This window comes from Coregonus lavaretus (genome assembly GCF_964263955.1).
Source record: "Coregonus lavaretus genome assembly, chromosome: 16".
NCBI lineage: Eukaryota > Metazoa > Chordata > Actinopteri > Salmoniformes > Salmonidae > Coregonus > Coregonus lavaretus.
In genome coordinates, this window is record NC_140003.1 from 37,766,609 (window position 1) to 37,782,199 (window position 15,591).

A 15,591-nucleotide genomic window follows, 5' to 3' on the forward strand; every position below is an offset into this window, starting at 1 on the left:
GAACCCTGCCTAGGCTGCATCTTGATTTACCCAGTTTATCAATAGAGATTTACCATTCAAATCAATTATTACCGTTATGTTAGATTGGGGAAAATAAAGTCAAATTGATTGTATGATTTATTCATTAATGCATACATGGCTGTCTCAGAAACATTGACATCAAAAATGTTTTATGTAATGATATTGAACTCAAAAGATCTGTCTGGATCAAGTACCATTCTGGGACTTTGGCTAAAATGCCTTTTTGTTGTTGTGGTATTGTTTTGGTATCTAAAATTCTGGTATTATGACAACACTAACACGTGCGTACAAACACCACAACACTCTGTGTTCTGTATATTTCATGTTGGTTTAGTTTTGTCCTTCATGCCGCTGCATATGAAAGCCCACTCTCTTTCTTCCTCTCCCTCTCTTTATATTTCCCTCCCTCCTTCGCTCTCTCGCTTTCAGCATTTTAAATGTTAATGAGCAGAGACTGGGTGGATGTCTTCATCTCTCTCTTTGGCACATGGACTCAGTCCTTTGAGCCTCACCTCAGACCTACAGCCTCATGTTACACAAGGCTTCTACCTCCACACTGCTCAGCTCTTCAGCACTGACTTATAGCCAGAAGTATATTGCTATTTCTGTGTGCGTGTGATACATAGCTCTCCTCCTCTTTCTGTGTTTCTCAGTGCTTAGATTTCTCTGTTGCTTCCGTTGACTCGATCCAGGAATCCCACTCTGGCCCTGGCGCGCACACACAGCGCTGTTGTGATGTGTGGTGCGATGATTCTTGTATAGATGCTTGTAAGGGGTTGAATGTCTGAGTGATGCATTGATTGCAGTTGAGCGCAGGGAAGCATTCTAGAGAGGGAGATTAGAGGACGGGGTAGAGAAAGAAGGAAGAGATGGAGGGAGTAGGAACATCTCATTTTACTGTGGAGGAGTGTGTGGCTGTGAGCCGACGCTCTCGTGGTAAGCTCCTCGCTGTCTCACTGCGATATTAAACAGGGAGGTTTAGCGTTACGCTTCCACCACGTGCACGCACAGCAAGAGGAGTCTTGGACCTTGGGTAGACGCCGGAGTCCCTCTCCAGTTGGCAGAGCTAAGAGTTAGTTGACTTAGCTCTTCTATCCCTTTTCCTCCTCTTTCTCTGTGTCCGTTCCTTTTCTCTATTTCACCCTCCTCTTTCTTCTGTTTCTCCTCATCTCCAGTCTTCCTCTTTGTCCTCTTCCTCAATTCCCCAGTCCTCTCCTCCTTCTCTTCTCCTCCTCCTCTCCTGCTCTCATCCTCTCCTCTCCTCCTCTGCTCTCCTCCTCTCCTCCTCTCCTCCTCTGCTCTCCTCCTCTCCTCCTCTCATCTCCGCCTGCTCTCAGGGAGAAAGTGTGTAATAAACTCTTGGAGTAGACGGCGGTCCAGAATTAGCATAGAAATGGACGTTTGGAACCTTAGCCTAGGTTTAGATGAGACACTTCTCTCTCAGTGGAGGGCTGTTAAGGACTTTGTGTGATTGTGTGTGTGTGCGTGCGCCAATTCTCTCTCTTAGATTGAGCACCACCATATAGACACACACAAACCCACACTCCCGGAACGAAGCTGTGCAATCATTCCACTCCAGAGTTACCACACAGCGCTAGTGAGGTTTATTTAAAGCATCAACGTGTCAGCTCCCTCAGGTTGGTTAGTCCCAACCCTTTCTGTGTTCCATCTCTCATTGTCATAACCACATAAATGGTTTCAACCCCTGAATGGTTTGAACAGCTTTGTTCCACTCTGATCTACAGTGCCTTCAGAAAGTATTCACACCCCTAGACTTTATGTTACAGCCTGACATTTTGTGGCACTGGCCGACACAGAAAACCCCATAATGTCAAAGTGGAAGTATGTTTTTCAAAATGTTTACAAATGTATTTAAAATGAAAAGCTGAAATGTCTTGAGTCAATACGTTTTCAACCTTAGTTATGGCAAGCCTAAATAAGTTCAGGAGTGACAATTTGCTTAACAAGTGTTCAACTCTGTACCCCGCACATAATAGTGTTCATCTCTGTACCCCGCACATACAATTATCTGTAAGGTCCCTCAGTCGAGCAGTGAATTTCAAACTCTGATTCAACCACAAAGATCAGAGAGGTTTTCCAATGCCTCGCTAAGAAGGGCACCTATTGGCAGATGGGTAAAAAATAAAAACTGACACTGAATATCCCTTTTGATCATGGTTAAGTTATTAATTTCACTTTGGATGGTGTATCAATACACCCAGTCACTACAAAGATACAGGCGTCCTTCCTAACTCAGTTTGCGTAGAGGAAGGAAACCGCTCAGGGATTTCACCACGAGGCCAACGGTGACTTTAAAACAGTTCGATTTTAATGGCTGTGACAGGACAGAGCTGAGGATGGATCAACAACATTTGAGTTACTCCACAATACTAACCTAATTGACAGAGTGAAAAGAAGGAAGCCTGTACAGAATACAAATATTCCAAAACATGCATCCTGTTTGCAACAAGGCACTAAAGTAAAACTGAAAAAAAATTGGAAAATAACTTATCTTTATGTCCTGAATAGAAAGTGTAATGTTTGGGGCAAATCCAACACAACACATCACTGAGTACCACTCTTCATATTTTCTTGCATGTTGGTGGCTGCATCATGTTATGGGTCTGTTTGACATCGGCAAGGGAGTTTTTTAGGATAAAAAGAAACAGAATAGAGCGAAGCACAGGCTAAATCCTAGAGGAAAAACTGGTTCAGTCTGCTTTCCAACAGGCACTGAGACAAATTCACCTTTCAGCAGGACAATAACCTAAAACACAAGGCCAAATAAACACTGTTGCTTATCAAGATGACATTTGTATTTGTATTTATTATGGATCCCCATAAGCTACTCTTCCTGGGGTCCAGCAAAATTAAGACAGTTATACATTTTAAAAACATTGCAATACATTCATAACAGATTTCACAACATATTAAGTGTGTTCCCTCAGGCCTCTACTCTACTACCACATATCTACAACACAACATCCATGTGTACGTGTGTGTATAGTGTGTATGTTATCGTGTGTTTGTATGTATGTGTCTGTGCCTATGTTTGTGTTGCTTCACAGTCCCTGTTATTCCATAAGGTGTATTTTTATCTGTTCTTTATATCAAATTTTACTGCTGGCATGAGTTACTTGATGTGGAATAGAGTTCCATGTAGTAATAATAATAATAATAATATGCCATTTAGCAGACGCTTTTATCCAAAGCGACTTACAGTCGTGTGTGCATACATTTTTGTGTATGGGTGGTCCCGGGGATCGAACCCACTACCTTGGCGTTACAAGCGCCGTGCTCTACCAGCTGAGCTACAGAGGACCAGTCATGGCTCTATGTAGTACTGTGCGCTTCTCATAGTCTGTTCTTGACTTGGGGACTGTGAAGAGACCTCTGGTGGCATGTCTTGTGGGGTATGCATGGGTGTCCGAGCTGAGTGCCAGTAGTTCAAACAGACTGCTCAGTTCATTCAACATGTCAATACCTCTCACAAATACAAGTAGTGATGACGTCAGTCTCTCCTCCACTTTGAGCCAGGAGAGACTGACATGCATATTATTAATGTTAGCTCTCTGCGTACATCCAAGGGCCAGCCATGCTGCCCTGTTCTGAGCCAATTGCAATTTTCGTAAGTCCCTCTTTGTGGCACCTGACCACACGACTGAACAGTAGTTCAGGTGCGACAAAACTAGGGTCTGTAGTACATGCCTTGTTGATAGTGCTGTTAAGAATGCAGAGCAGTGCATTATTATAGACAGACTTCTCCCCATCCTAGCTACTGTTGTATCAATAGATTTTGACCATGACAATGCTTTTAGTTTTTGAAATATTTAGGACTAACTTATTCCTTGCCACCCATTCTGAAACTAACTGCAGCTCTTTCTTAAGTGTTGCTGTAATTTCAGTCACTGTGGTAGCTGACGTGTATAGTGTTGAGTCATCCGCATACATAGACACACTGGCTTTACTCAAAGCCAGTGTCATGTTGTTAGTGAAGATTGAAAAAGGTGTGTGTGTATCCAGCTCTCTCTGTGTGTGTGTGTGTGTGTGTGTGTGTGTGTGTGTAAACACACTCATCTGTGCCTCCCTCCCTCTGTCCTCTGCAGGAGGTGGTGTTGTACTGCCTGGAGAACCGTGTGTGTGAGGTGAACCACAGGGACTATGCAGGCTACTGTGCGCTCCACGAGGCCTGCGCCCGCGGCTGGCTAGCCATCGTCTCACACCTGCTGGAACATGGTGCCGACATCAACTGCAGTGCACAGGACGGCACCAGGTACACACACACAATGCAGTATACACACACACTCAGATGCAGAAACACACACTTGCACACATACAAATCACACACACAGTCATAATTACACACACACACACACACACACACACACACAATGTGTATCTCATAATGTGTTTTTCCTATTACATTAATGTGTGTGTGTCCAGGCCTCTGCATGACGCGGTGGAGAATGACCATCTGGACGTAGTTCGGGTGTTGTTGTCCTACGGGGCTGACCCTACTCTGGTCACCTACTCCGGCCGCGGTCTGCTCAAGATGACCCACAGCGACAGCATGGAGCGATTCCTCACTGGTCAGTCACTAACTACTATACTCCTGCTCATACCCCACTACTGTCCCACTATGCCTCTCATTCTCCCAAAACCCTCTCCCTCTGTCTGCTTTTTAGAAATCTTTCTCTCTCACAAAAGCGCACATACACACACGCTGAAAACAGTCCCTTCTCCCACCCCTTTCCCTTCCCCAGACCACCTGTGTGAGGGGATTCAGTTGGCTGGGGTGCGTGCTCGCTCGTCTGTCTGGTTACTTAGCAACGGCCCATCTGTTTGCTTAGTGTATGTGCAGAAATGGGCTTCTCAAAGAACACACTCACTCTAGAGACTAGAAACTGTGTGTGTGAGAGAGAGATGGGATCTCTGTGCTACATACACATGGAGAAAGAAAAGGAAACCCACACACCCCTCACATGGCCGGTGGCGTTCATCCCTTTCTATCCTAACAAGGAAAACCCAATTACCTCAGAGATAGACAGCAGGCCTTGAGAAAGAAGAAGAATGTCAGCTCTATGTGGATGTACACAGAGAGCTAACATGTCAATCTCTCCTGGCTCAAAGTGGAGGAGAGATTGACTTCATCACTACTTGTATTTGTGAGAGGTGTTGACATGTTAAGTGAACCGAGCTGTCTGTTTGAACTACTGGCACTCAGCTCGGACACCCATGCATACCCCACAAGACATGCCACCAGAGGTCTCTTCACAGTCCCCAAGTCAAGAACAGACTATGAGAGGCGCACAGTACTACATAGAGCCATGACTACATGGAACTCTATTCCACATCAAGTAACTCATGCCAGCAGTAAAATTAGATATAAAGAACAGATAAAAATACACCTTATGGAATAACAGGGACTGTGAAGCAACACAAACATAGGCACAGACACATGCATACAAACACACGATAACATACGCACTATACACACACGTACACATGGATGTTGTGTTGTAGATATGTGGTAGTAGAGTAGAGGCCTGAGGGAACACACTTAATATGTTGTGAAATCTGTTATGAATGTATTGTAATGTTTTTAAAATGTATAACTGTCTTAATTTTGCTGGACCCCAGGAAGAGTAGCTTATGGGGATCCATAATAAATACAAATACAAATGTCATCTTGATAAGCAACAGTGTTTATTTGGCCTTGTGTTTTAGGTTATTATCCTACTGAAAGGTGAATTTGTCTCATCGTGTCTGTTGGAAAGCAGATTGAACCAGTTTTTCCTCTAGGATTTTGCCTGTGCTTCGCTCTATTCTGTTTCTTTTTATCCTAAAAAACTCCCTTGCCGATGTCAAACAGACTCATAACATGATGCGGCCACCACCATGCAAGAAAATATGAAGAGTGGTACTCAGTGATGTGTTGGATTTGCCCCAAACATTACACTTTGTATTCAGGACATAAAGATAACTTATTTTCCACATTTTTTTCAGTTTTACTTTAGTGCCTTGTTGCAAACAGGATGCATGTTTTGGAATATTTGTATTCTGTACAGGCTTCCTTCTTTTCACTCTGTCAATTAGGTTAGTATTGTGGAGTAACTCAAATGTTGTTGATCCATCCTCAGCTCTGTCCTGTCACAGCCATTAAACTCTGTAACTGTTTTAAAGTCACCATTGGCCTCATGGTGAAATCCCTGAGCGGTGTCCTTCCTCTACGGAAACTGAGTTAGGAAGGGCACCTGTATCTTTGTAGTGACTGGGTGTATTGATACACCATCCAAAGTGCAATTAATAACTTCACCCTGCTCAAAGGGATATTCAGTGTCAGCTTTCTATTTATTTTTTTTACCGATCTACCAATAATGCCCTTCTTAGTGAGGCATTGGCTTCTCAGAGAACACACTCACTCTAGAGACTAGAAACTGTGTGTGTGTGAGAGAGAGATGGGATCTCTGTGCTACATACACATGGAGAAAGAAAAGGAAACACACACACACCCCTCACATAGCCGGTGGCGTTCATCCCTTTCTATCCTAACAAGGAAAACCCAATTACCTCAGAGATAGACAGCAGGCCTTGAGAAAGAAGAAGAGGAAGAGAGGGATGGAGAGCTGGAGAATGGGGGTAAAAGAAAACCTCGTAGTGATGCAGAATGAGTGTGCTATACAGGTGGAGATGGATAGACAGATGGAGACAATGGAGAGAGGTTTAGATGGAAAGATAGAGCGAGAGACAAAGAGTGTGAGAGACAGAGAGAGCGAGCGACAGAGATTGTGTGTGTACTCCTCCCTCCACCTGGTCCCACTCATCCCTCCAAACACACGCCAGACGCCCAACGCCTCATTACTGGCACTCAGCCCAGCTCTTACTGGCGCTCTGTGTTTATGTGTGTGTGTGCTTGGTTTGTGTCCTCCCAGTACTCACTGTGCGTCTAATTGTCTCCCTCTGTGTGTGCACGCACACACATGTACTCCGATGTGTGTGTGCCGATCTCTCTGTGTGTCTATATCTGTGTATGATAGTGTGTGCGTGTGATAGCGTGTGTGTGTCATAGAGAGAGGGAAAGAGGGAGAGATAGTGTGGTTCCAATTTCATTTTTAGCATATTCCTCTAGCCTCAGCATGAACCAAGCCAGCTATGATGCAGTATAGACAGCCCCTCTCGCTCCCCTCTTCTCCCGCCACTTCCAGTACCCAGCCAGCTATGATGCAGTATAGACAGCCCCCCTCTCTCCTCTCTACCAAAGCAGCAGCAGGCCAATCATCTAACCTTGCTTGTCTCTCTCTCCCTCTCTCTCTCTCTCTCGCTCTCAATTTCTCTCTCTCGCTTTCCTCTCTATCTCTCGAGCGCTCTCTCGCGCACGCTCTCTTGCTTTCTCTCTCTCACGTTCTCTCTCTCTTTCTTGCTCTCTTGCTCTTTCTCTCTCTCTTGCTCTTTCTCTCTCTCCTAACATGCTGTTTGTCCCTCTCTTCTCCCTGTAGATTATTTTGCTGACCTGCAGGGCCACTCTGATGACGACCCAGAGATCTACTGGGAATTCTATGGCAGTGCTGTGTGTGGTGAGTTTAGCTCTGTGTCTATTTGTGTGTGTGTGTGTGTGTGAGAGAGAGAGTCCCATTGTGTGCAAAGGGCTCAGCTACAGTGAGGGGGAAAAAGTATTTGATCCCCTGCTGATTTTGTACGTTCGCCCACTGACAAAGACATGATCAGTCTATAATTTTAATGGTAGGTTTATTTGAACAGTGAGAGACAGAATAACAACAAAGAAATCCAGAAAAACGCATGTCAAAAATGTTATAAATTGATTTGCATTTTAATGAGGGAAATAAGTATTTGACCCCCTCTCAATCAGAAAGATTTCTGGTTCCCAGGTGTCTTTTATACAGGTAACGAGCTGAGATTAGGAGCACACTCTTAAAGGGAGTGCTCCTAATCTCAGTTTGTTACCTGTATAAAAGACACCTGTCCACAGAAGCAATCAATCAATCAGATTCCAAACTCTCCACCATGGCCAAGACCAAAGAGCTCTCCAAGGATGTCAGGGACAAGATTGTAGACCTACACAAGGCTGGAATGGGCTACAAGACCATCGCCAAGCAGCTTGGTGAGAAGGTGACAACAGTTGGTGCGATTATTCGCAAATGGAAGAAACACAAAATAACTGTCAATCTCCCTCGGCCTGGGGCTCCATGCAAGATCTCACCTCGTGGAGTTGCAATGATCATGAGAACGGTGAGGATTCAGCCCAGAACTACACGGGAGGATCTTGTCAATGATCTCAACGCAGCTGGGACCATAGTCACCAAGAAAACAATTGTTAACACACTATGCCGTGAAGGACTGAAATCCTGCAGCGCCCGCAAGGTCCCCCTGCTCAAGAAAGCACATATACAGGCCCGTCTGAAGTTTGCCAATGAACATCTGAATGATTCAGAGGAGAACTGGGTGAAAGTGTTGTGGTCAGATGAGACCAAAATCGAGCTCTTTGGCATCAACTCAACTCGCCGTGTTTGGAGGAGGAGGAATGCTGCCTATGACCCCAAGAACACCATCCCCACCGTCAAACATGGAGGTGGAAACATTATGCTTTGGGGGTGTTTTTCTGCTAAGGGGACAGGACAACTTCACCGCATCAAAGGGACGATGGACGGGGCCATGTACCGTCAAATCTTGGGTGAGAACCTCCTTCCCTCAGCCAGGGCATTGAAAATGGGTCGTGGATGGGTATTCCAGCATGACAATGACCCAAAACACACTGCCAAGGCAACAAAGGAGTGGCTCAAGAAGAAGCACATTAAGGTCCTGGAGTGGCCTAGCCAGTCTCTAGACCTTAATCCCATAGAAAATCTGTGGAGGGAGCTGAAGGTTCGAGTTGCCAAACGTCAGGTTTGAAACCTTAATGACTTGGAGAAGATCTGCAAAGAGGAGTGGGACAAAATCTCTCCTGAGATGTGTGCAAACCTGGTGGCCAACTACAAGAAATGTCTGACCGCTGTGATTGCCAACAAGGGTTTTGCCACCAAGTACTAAGTCATGTTTTGCAGAGGGGTCAAATACTTATTTCCCTAATTAAAATGCAAATCAATTTATAACATTTTTGACATGCGTTTTTCTGTTTTTTGTTGTTGTTATTCTCTCTCACTGTTCAAATAAACATACCATTAAAATTATAGACTGATCATGTCTTTGTCAGTGGGCAAACGTACAAAATCAGCAGGGGATGAAATACTTTTTTCCCTCACTGTATGTACACTACCGTTCAAAAGTTTGGGGTCGCTTAGAAATGTCCTTGTTTTCGAAAGAAATGCATTTATTTTGTCCATTAAAATAACATCAAATTGATCAGAAATACAGTGTAGACATTGTTAATGTTGTAAATGCTATTGTAGCTGGAAACGGCATTTTTTTTTTTAATGGAATATCTACGTAGGCATACAGAGGCCCATTATCAGCAACCATCAGTCCTGTGTTCCAATGGCACGCTGTGTTTGCTAATCCAAGTTTATAATTTAAAAAGGCTAACTGATCATTAGAAAACCATTTTGCAATTATGTTAGCACAGCTGAAAACTGTTGTGCTGATTTAAAGAAGCAATAAAACGGGCCTTCTTGAGACTAGTTGAGTATCTGGAGCATCAGCAATTGTGGGTTCGATTACAGGATCAAAATAGCCAGAAACAAATAACTTTCTTCTGAAACTCGCCAGTCTATTCTTGTCCTGAGAAATGAAGGCTATTCCATGCGAGAAATTGCCAAGAAACTGAAGATCTCGTACAACGCTGTGTACTACTCACTTCACAGAACAGCGCAAACTGGCTCTAACCAGAATAGAAAGAGGAGTGGGAGGCCCAGGTGCACAACTGAGCAAGAGGACAAATACATTAGTGTCTAGTTTGAGAAACAGACGCCTCGCAGGTCCTCAACTGGCAGCTTCATTAAATAGTACCCGCAAAACACCAGTCTCAACGTCAACAGTGAAGAGGCAACTCCGGAATGCTGACCTAGACAGAGTTGCAAAGAAAAAGCCATATCACAGACTGGCCAATAAAAATAAAAGATTAAGATGGGCAAAAGAACACAGATACTGGACAGAGGAAGATTGGAAAAAAGTGTTATGGACAGACGAATCAAATTTGAGGTTTTCGGATCACAAAGAATAACATTTGTGAGACGCAGACCAAATGAAAAGATGCTGGAGGAGTGCTTGATGCCATCTGTCAAGCATGGTGGAGGCAGTGTGATGGTCTGGCGGTGCTTTGGTGGTGGTAAAGTGGGAGATTTGTACAGTGTAAAAGGGATCTTGAAGAAGGAAGGCTATCACTCCATTTTGCAACGCCATGCCATACCCTGTGGATGGCGCTTGATTGGAGCCAATTTCCTCCTACAACAGCACAATGACCCAAAGCACAGCTCCAAACTATGCAATAACTATTTAGGGAAGAAGCAGTCAGCTGGTATTCTGTATATAATGGAGTGGCCAGCACAGTCACCAGATCTCAACCCTATTGAGCTGTTGTGGGAGTAGCTTGACCGTATGGTACGTAAGAAGTGCCCATCAAGCCAATCCAACTTGTGGGAGGTGCTTCAGGATGCATGGGGTGAAATCTCTTCAGATTACCTCAACAAATTGACAACTAGAATGCCAAAGGTTTGCAAGGCTGTAATTGCTGCAAATGGAGGATTCTTTGACGAAAGCAAAGTTTGAAGGACACAATTATTATTTCTATTAAAAATCATTATTTCTAACCTTGTCAATGACTACATTTCCTATGCATTTTGCTATATTTCCTATTCAAACTCATTTCATGTATGTTTTCATGGAAAACAAGGACATTTCTAAGTGACCCCAAACTTTGGAACGGTAGTGTGTGTGTTTTCATTGTAATATAACTCTGTGTATATATACAGTGCCTTCAGAAAGTATTCATATGCCTTGACTTATTCCACATTTTGTTGTAACAGCCTGAATTCAAAATGGATTGAACCCAGCTACACACAATACCCCATAATGATGAAGTGAAAACATGTTTTTACACATTTTTGAAAATGTTTTGAAAATGAAATACAGAAAAAAACTATTTACATAAGTATTTACACCCCTGAGTCAGTACATGTTAGAATCACCTTTGGCAGTGATTACAGCTGTGAGTCTTTTTGGGTAAGTCTCTAAGAGCTTTGCACACCTGGATTGTACAATATTTGCACATTATTCTTTTAAACCCCTAGAATCTAAGCCTCAGGGGGTTATACTAAGCTAACGTATGGAATTGTTTTAAGATGGTCATACCAAGGATCATTTAGCTATTTGATTTAGAATTTTAGGACCCCTTTGGGTATAAACAAAAATATATACAAAAATTATTTGAAATATTGCATTTGTCCTTACTGCTATTAGCCCATAGAAACGCATTGAATAACAGATTCATACATGGAAAATCAGAGTCCCCAAAATAAATCTAAAAGAGGTTTGTTTTGAAGTGTCTGTCCTATATCTGAGTGATAAGACAGATCAGGAAATTATTTATATATTTTTTGACACATATTTAACACCTTTTTTTAGGCACTAAACTACTTCCACATATACGTCCATTACTTTTTTTTAACTGGTACTGGGCTACCTTCAGACGAGACTTGTCGGTGTCCTAGAGCATATTAGTGTGTAGCCCAAACTGTTTGGACGCTACAGACGTTTTCATGAGAAGACCGATTTTCGAGATGTCTCATGGTCTGACAAACACCACTGTAGCTCTACCACCTTTCACTGCAGATGCGGAGGGCCGACATCGGCAGATGCGTTGGATTGAGACGCAGCCCATAAAAAAAAAACATCTCTAGCTTAAACAGAGGGAATTCCTTTATTATTATGCTAATTCAATTTCTCCCTAGTCCTTGCCGATGACAAGCATACCCATAACATGATGCAGCCACCACCATGCTTGAAAATATTAAGTGTGGTACTCAGTGACGTTTTATTGGATTTGCCCCAAACATAATACTTTGTATTCAGGACATAGAAATATATTTTTTTCAATTTTTTTTGCAGAAGGGCACCCATCTATCAATAGGTGCCCTTGTTTGAGAAGCATTGGAAACCTCCCTGGTCTTTGTGGTTGAATCTGTGTTTGAAATTCACAGCTCGACTGAGGGACTTTACAGATAATTGTGTGTGTGGTACAGAGATGGGGTAGTCATTCAAAAATCATGTTAAACACTATTATTGCACACAGAGTGAGTCCATGCAACTTATGTGTCTTGTTAAGCAAATTTTTACTCCTGAACTTATTTAGGCATGCCATAACAAAGGGGTTGAATACTTATTGACCCAAGGCATTTCAGCTTTTCATTTTTAAAATGAATTTGTAAAAATTCAAAATTCCACTCTGGCATGATGGGGTATTGTGTGTAGGCCACTGACACAAAATCTCATGCTGTAACACAACAAATTTGGAAAAGTCAAGGGGTGTGAATACTTTGAGTCGTTAGAGGAGGGCAGTGTACGTGTGTTATTCTAACTGTGTATCCCTGTCTCCATGCCTCAGTCGTTAGAGGAGGGCAGTGTACGTGTGTTATTCTAACTGTGTATCCCTGTCTCCATGCCTCAGTCATTAGAGGAGGGCAGTGTACGTGTGTTATTCTAACTGTGTATCCCTGTCTCCATGCCTCAGTCATTAGAGGAGGGCAGTGTACGTGTGTTATTCTAACTGTGTATCCCTGTCTCCATGCCTCAGTCGTTAGAGGAGGGCAGTGTACGTGTGTTATTCTAACTGTGTATCCCTGTCTCCATGCCTCAGTCGTTAGAGGAGGGCAGTGTACGTGTGTTATTCTAACTGTGTATCCCTGTCTCCATGCCTCAGTCGTTAGAGGAGGGCAGTGTACGTGTGTTATTCTAACTGTGTATCCCTGTCTCCATGCCTCAGTCGTTAGAGGAGGGCAGTGTACGTGTGTTATTCTAACTGTGTATCCATATCTCAGAGTCGTTAGAGGAGGGCAGTGTTTGTGACGTGTTGGCAGACCCCCCAGGGCCAGAGGAAGATGACGAGGACAGGAGGGAGCTCTTTGAGTTTGAGTTCTCCGACCGACCCCTCCTCCCCTGCTACAACATCCAGGTGTCCCTGTCACAGGGGTGAGTACACACAGACACCCACACACACACACACACACACACACACACACACAAATCATTCTGATTGGATAGAAGGAGTGAAAGAGGGAAGGAGGAGTACAGAATAAGAGAGAGTGAGATGAAAGTGACAGATAAGAAACCAAGACCATTTATTCAACTCTTGTGTGTGTGAACACTTGTGGTCCCGTATCTAACCCACACCACCCCCCCTCAGGTCCAGGAACTGGTTGCTCCTTTCAGATGTTCTCCGGAAGCTGCGGATATCGGCCCGTTCCTTCCGCTCCTCCTTTCCCCACATGAAGGTAGTGACGATGGCCGAGGCAGAGTTTTACCGCCAGGCCTCCCTCTCCCAGCTCTTCTCCTGCCCAGACGAGCTGGAGGGCTTCCAGCCAGACAGCAAGGAGCTGCTGGATCTGGTGGAGGGGAGTGCTGAGCTGGCCTCTCTGCTGGGATCCACCCTGGAGTGCCTGGATGACCGCTGGGACGAACCCCTGGAGGCTAACATTAATGCTAAGGCTAATGTCAATGGGAACATTAGGGCTATGGCTAATGCTAATGCTAAGACTAATAACGCTAAGACTAATGGTAACGCTAATTTTAAAGCTAAGGCTAACGCTAACAGGAGGTTGTGACCCCTAACCCTGAACTTTGACTCTGATTTCTGAAACCCTACTCTACAGTGAGGGTCTACAATGGGTGAATAAGTAAGACCCCTGCCCTGATATCTGAGATTAACTCCTGCTCTGGACCGGTGGGCTGTATGGACGGACGGGCAGACAGACGGACAGACCGAGCAGCAGAGACCTGAATGTGTCTGTCCATCAAGCGAAGATGAAGAGGCAACTGTAAATGAACAATTGTCTTATTTTTTATAAATGTATTAATATAAGTATAAATATATAAATATATCTGGAAATGTTTTCTTGATTTCTCTCCTGCAATTGTGTGAGCGAAAGTGTGGTTGTGTTATCATGATTGGAAGGTTGTGTGTATGTGTGTTAAACAATGCATTATGGGTGTCAGTTTATATGCCATAGTGTGTGTCTGAGCACTGAGGCAGCGCTTTTGAATGTCACATTTTTTGTTGATAGGAAGCACATGATGAGGATCAGTTCTATAGTTTTTTTGGTCTCCTCACAGACCAAAACACCCTCAGGGGCTGTTTTGAACCTGTGTTCAATCTGCTTCTCATTTAGTCTCTAATTTCACTTGCAAAACTGCAGAGAGATATGTGTTTTTGTATAATATTAAAGGTTTAAAGATGAGAAGATATTCGCCCTTCGGTACAGAGTTTGTACATAACAGGGTGGCTATTGTAGTACAGTAACAGTTTTACTGTGTTGTTTTTTTGTAATTAAAATATCTCATTTGTATTTATATTTTGCCAACAAAATGATTCAAAATAAATCTTAACATTTGCAAGAAAGTTTATCTGAATGTTTTGCTTCACATTTTGTTATTACTTTTGAAGGGTTTACATGGACCCAGCTAAGCTTTGGACATGAGGCACATTCTGGCTTTTCTAGAACAAATCTGTCTAGCCTGGACCTACAAAGACCTCAGGACAGTTAGTGCAAATCCAAAGTTGGGCTACTTCAATATTTCATCTGTTCACTTTTACCTACATAGCTACTTGTTTAGCGTAGCTAGGCTGATCTGAGCCACATCCTGAATGCTCAACAATAACGGGGTGGAGGGGAGAAGCAGTAGACTACTCAAGTAAAGAACTCCCTCAAGCCAAATGAGGCCAACAAAGTCAAGAAAACACACAGCATACTGTTTGCTATGGATAATCATACAGCTTTGGGGGGAGGACTGCTGCTACCTCGCTCTCCAACCAAGGTGCTTGAATTGAGGAGCAAACTGAAGTAGAGAGGATATTCAGCAACTCTTGGAGGACAATGGAAGTATATTTAAAAAGCTTGTTTATTGTTAAAAGTGCAAACAACACCGCTTTAACAGATACTGCATTTGTGGGTGTGTCAAATATGCAAAGAAAGTAAATAATTTGACATCAAATGTGATAAAGCTGACCAGATGCAGACTGGGACAAGAATTCGGCCCTGTAATTTTATCCACACCAGCCCACTTCACTGCAGGCGCCGCCAACCCACTCACCCAGTCTGTCTTTGTTAAGCCTTATGCTATAAAAACCAAGCCACTCACCCAGTCTGTCTGTGTTAAGCCTTAAGCTATAAAAACCAAGCCACTCACCCAGTCTGTCTGTGTTAAGCCTTATGCTATAAAAACCAAGCCACTCACCCAGTCTGTCTGTGTTAAGCCTTATGCTATAAAAACCAAGCCACTCACCCAGTCTGTCTGTGTTAAGCCTTATGCTATAAAAACCAAGCCACTCACCCAGTCTGTCTGTGTTAAGCCTTATGCTATAAAAACCAAGCCACTCACCCAGTCTGTCTGTGTTAAGCCTTATGC

The 15,591-nt window shown here is 43.5% G+C and overlaps 1 protein-coding gene across 2 annotated transcripts in view; it reads left to right on the plus strand.

The window, feature by feature from the left end:
* Positions 1 to 14,589, plus strand: part of LOC311143670 (BCL-6 corepressor-like) — a 50,635-nt gene extending 36,046 nt beyond the window's left edge. For both annotated transcript variants that reach the window (XM_084179541.1, XM_084179542.1), the window contains 5 exons: positions 4,128 to 4,294; positions 4,465 to 4,610; positions 7,518 to 7,595; positions 13,008 to 13,158; positions 13,373 to 14,589. In XM_084179541.1, the coding sequence (XP_084035667.1) occupies positions 4,128 to 4,294; positions 4,465 to 4,610; positions 7,518 to 7,595; positions 13,008 to 13,158; positions 13,373 to 13,790 (960 nt within the window). In that variant the 3' untranslated portion in view covers positions 13,791 to 14,589. The remainder of the gene's footprint in view (positions 1 to 4,127; positions 4,295 to 4,464; positions 4,611 to 7,517; positions 7,596 to 13,007; positions 13,159 to 13,372) is intronic.
* Positions 14,590 to 15,591: the final 1,002 nt, after the last annotated feature.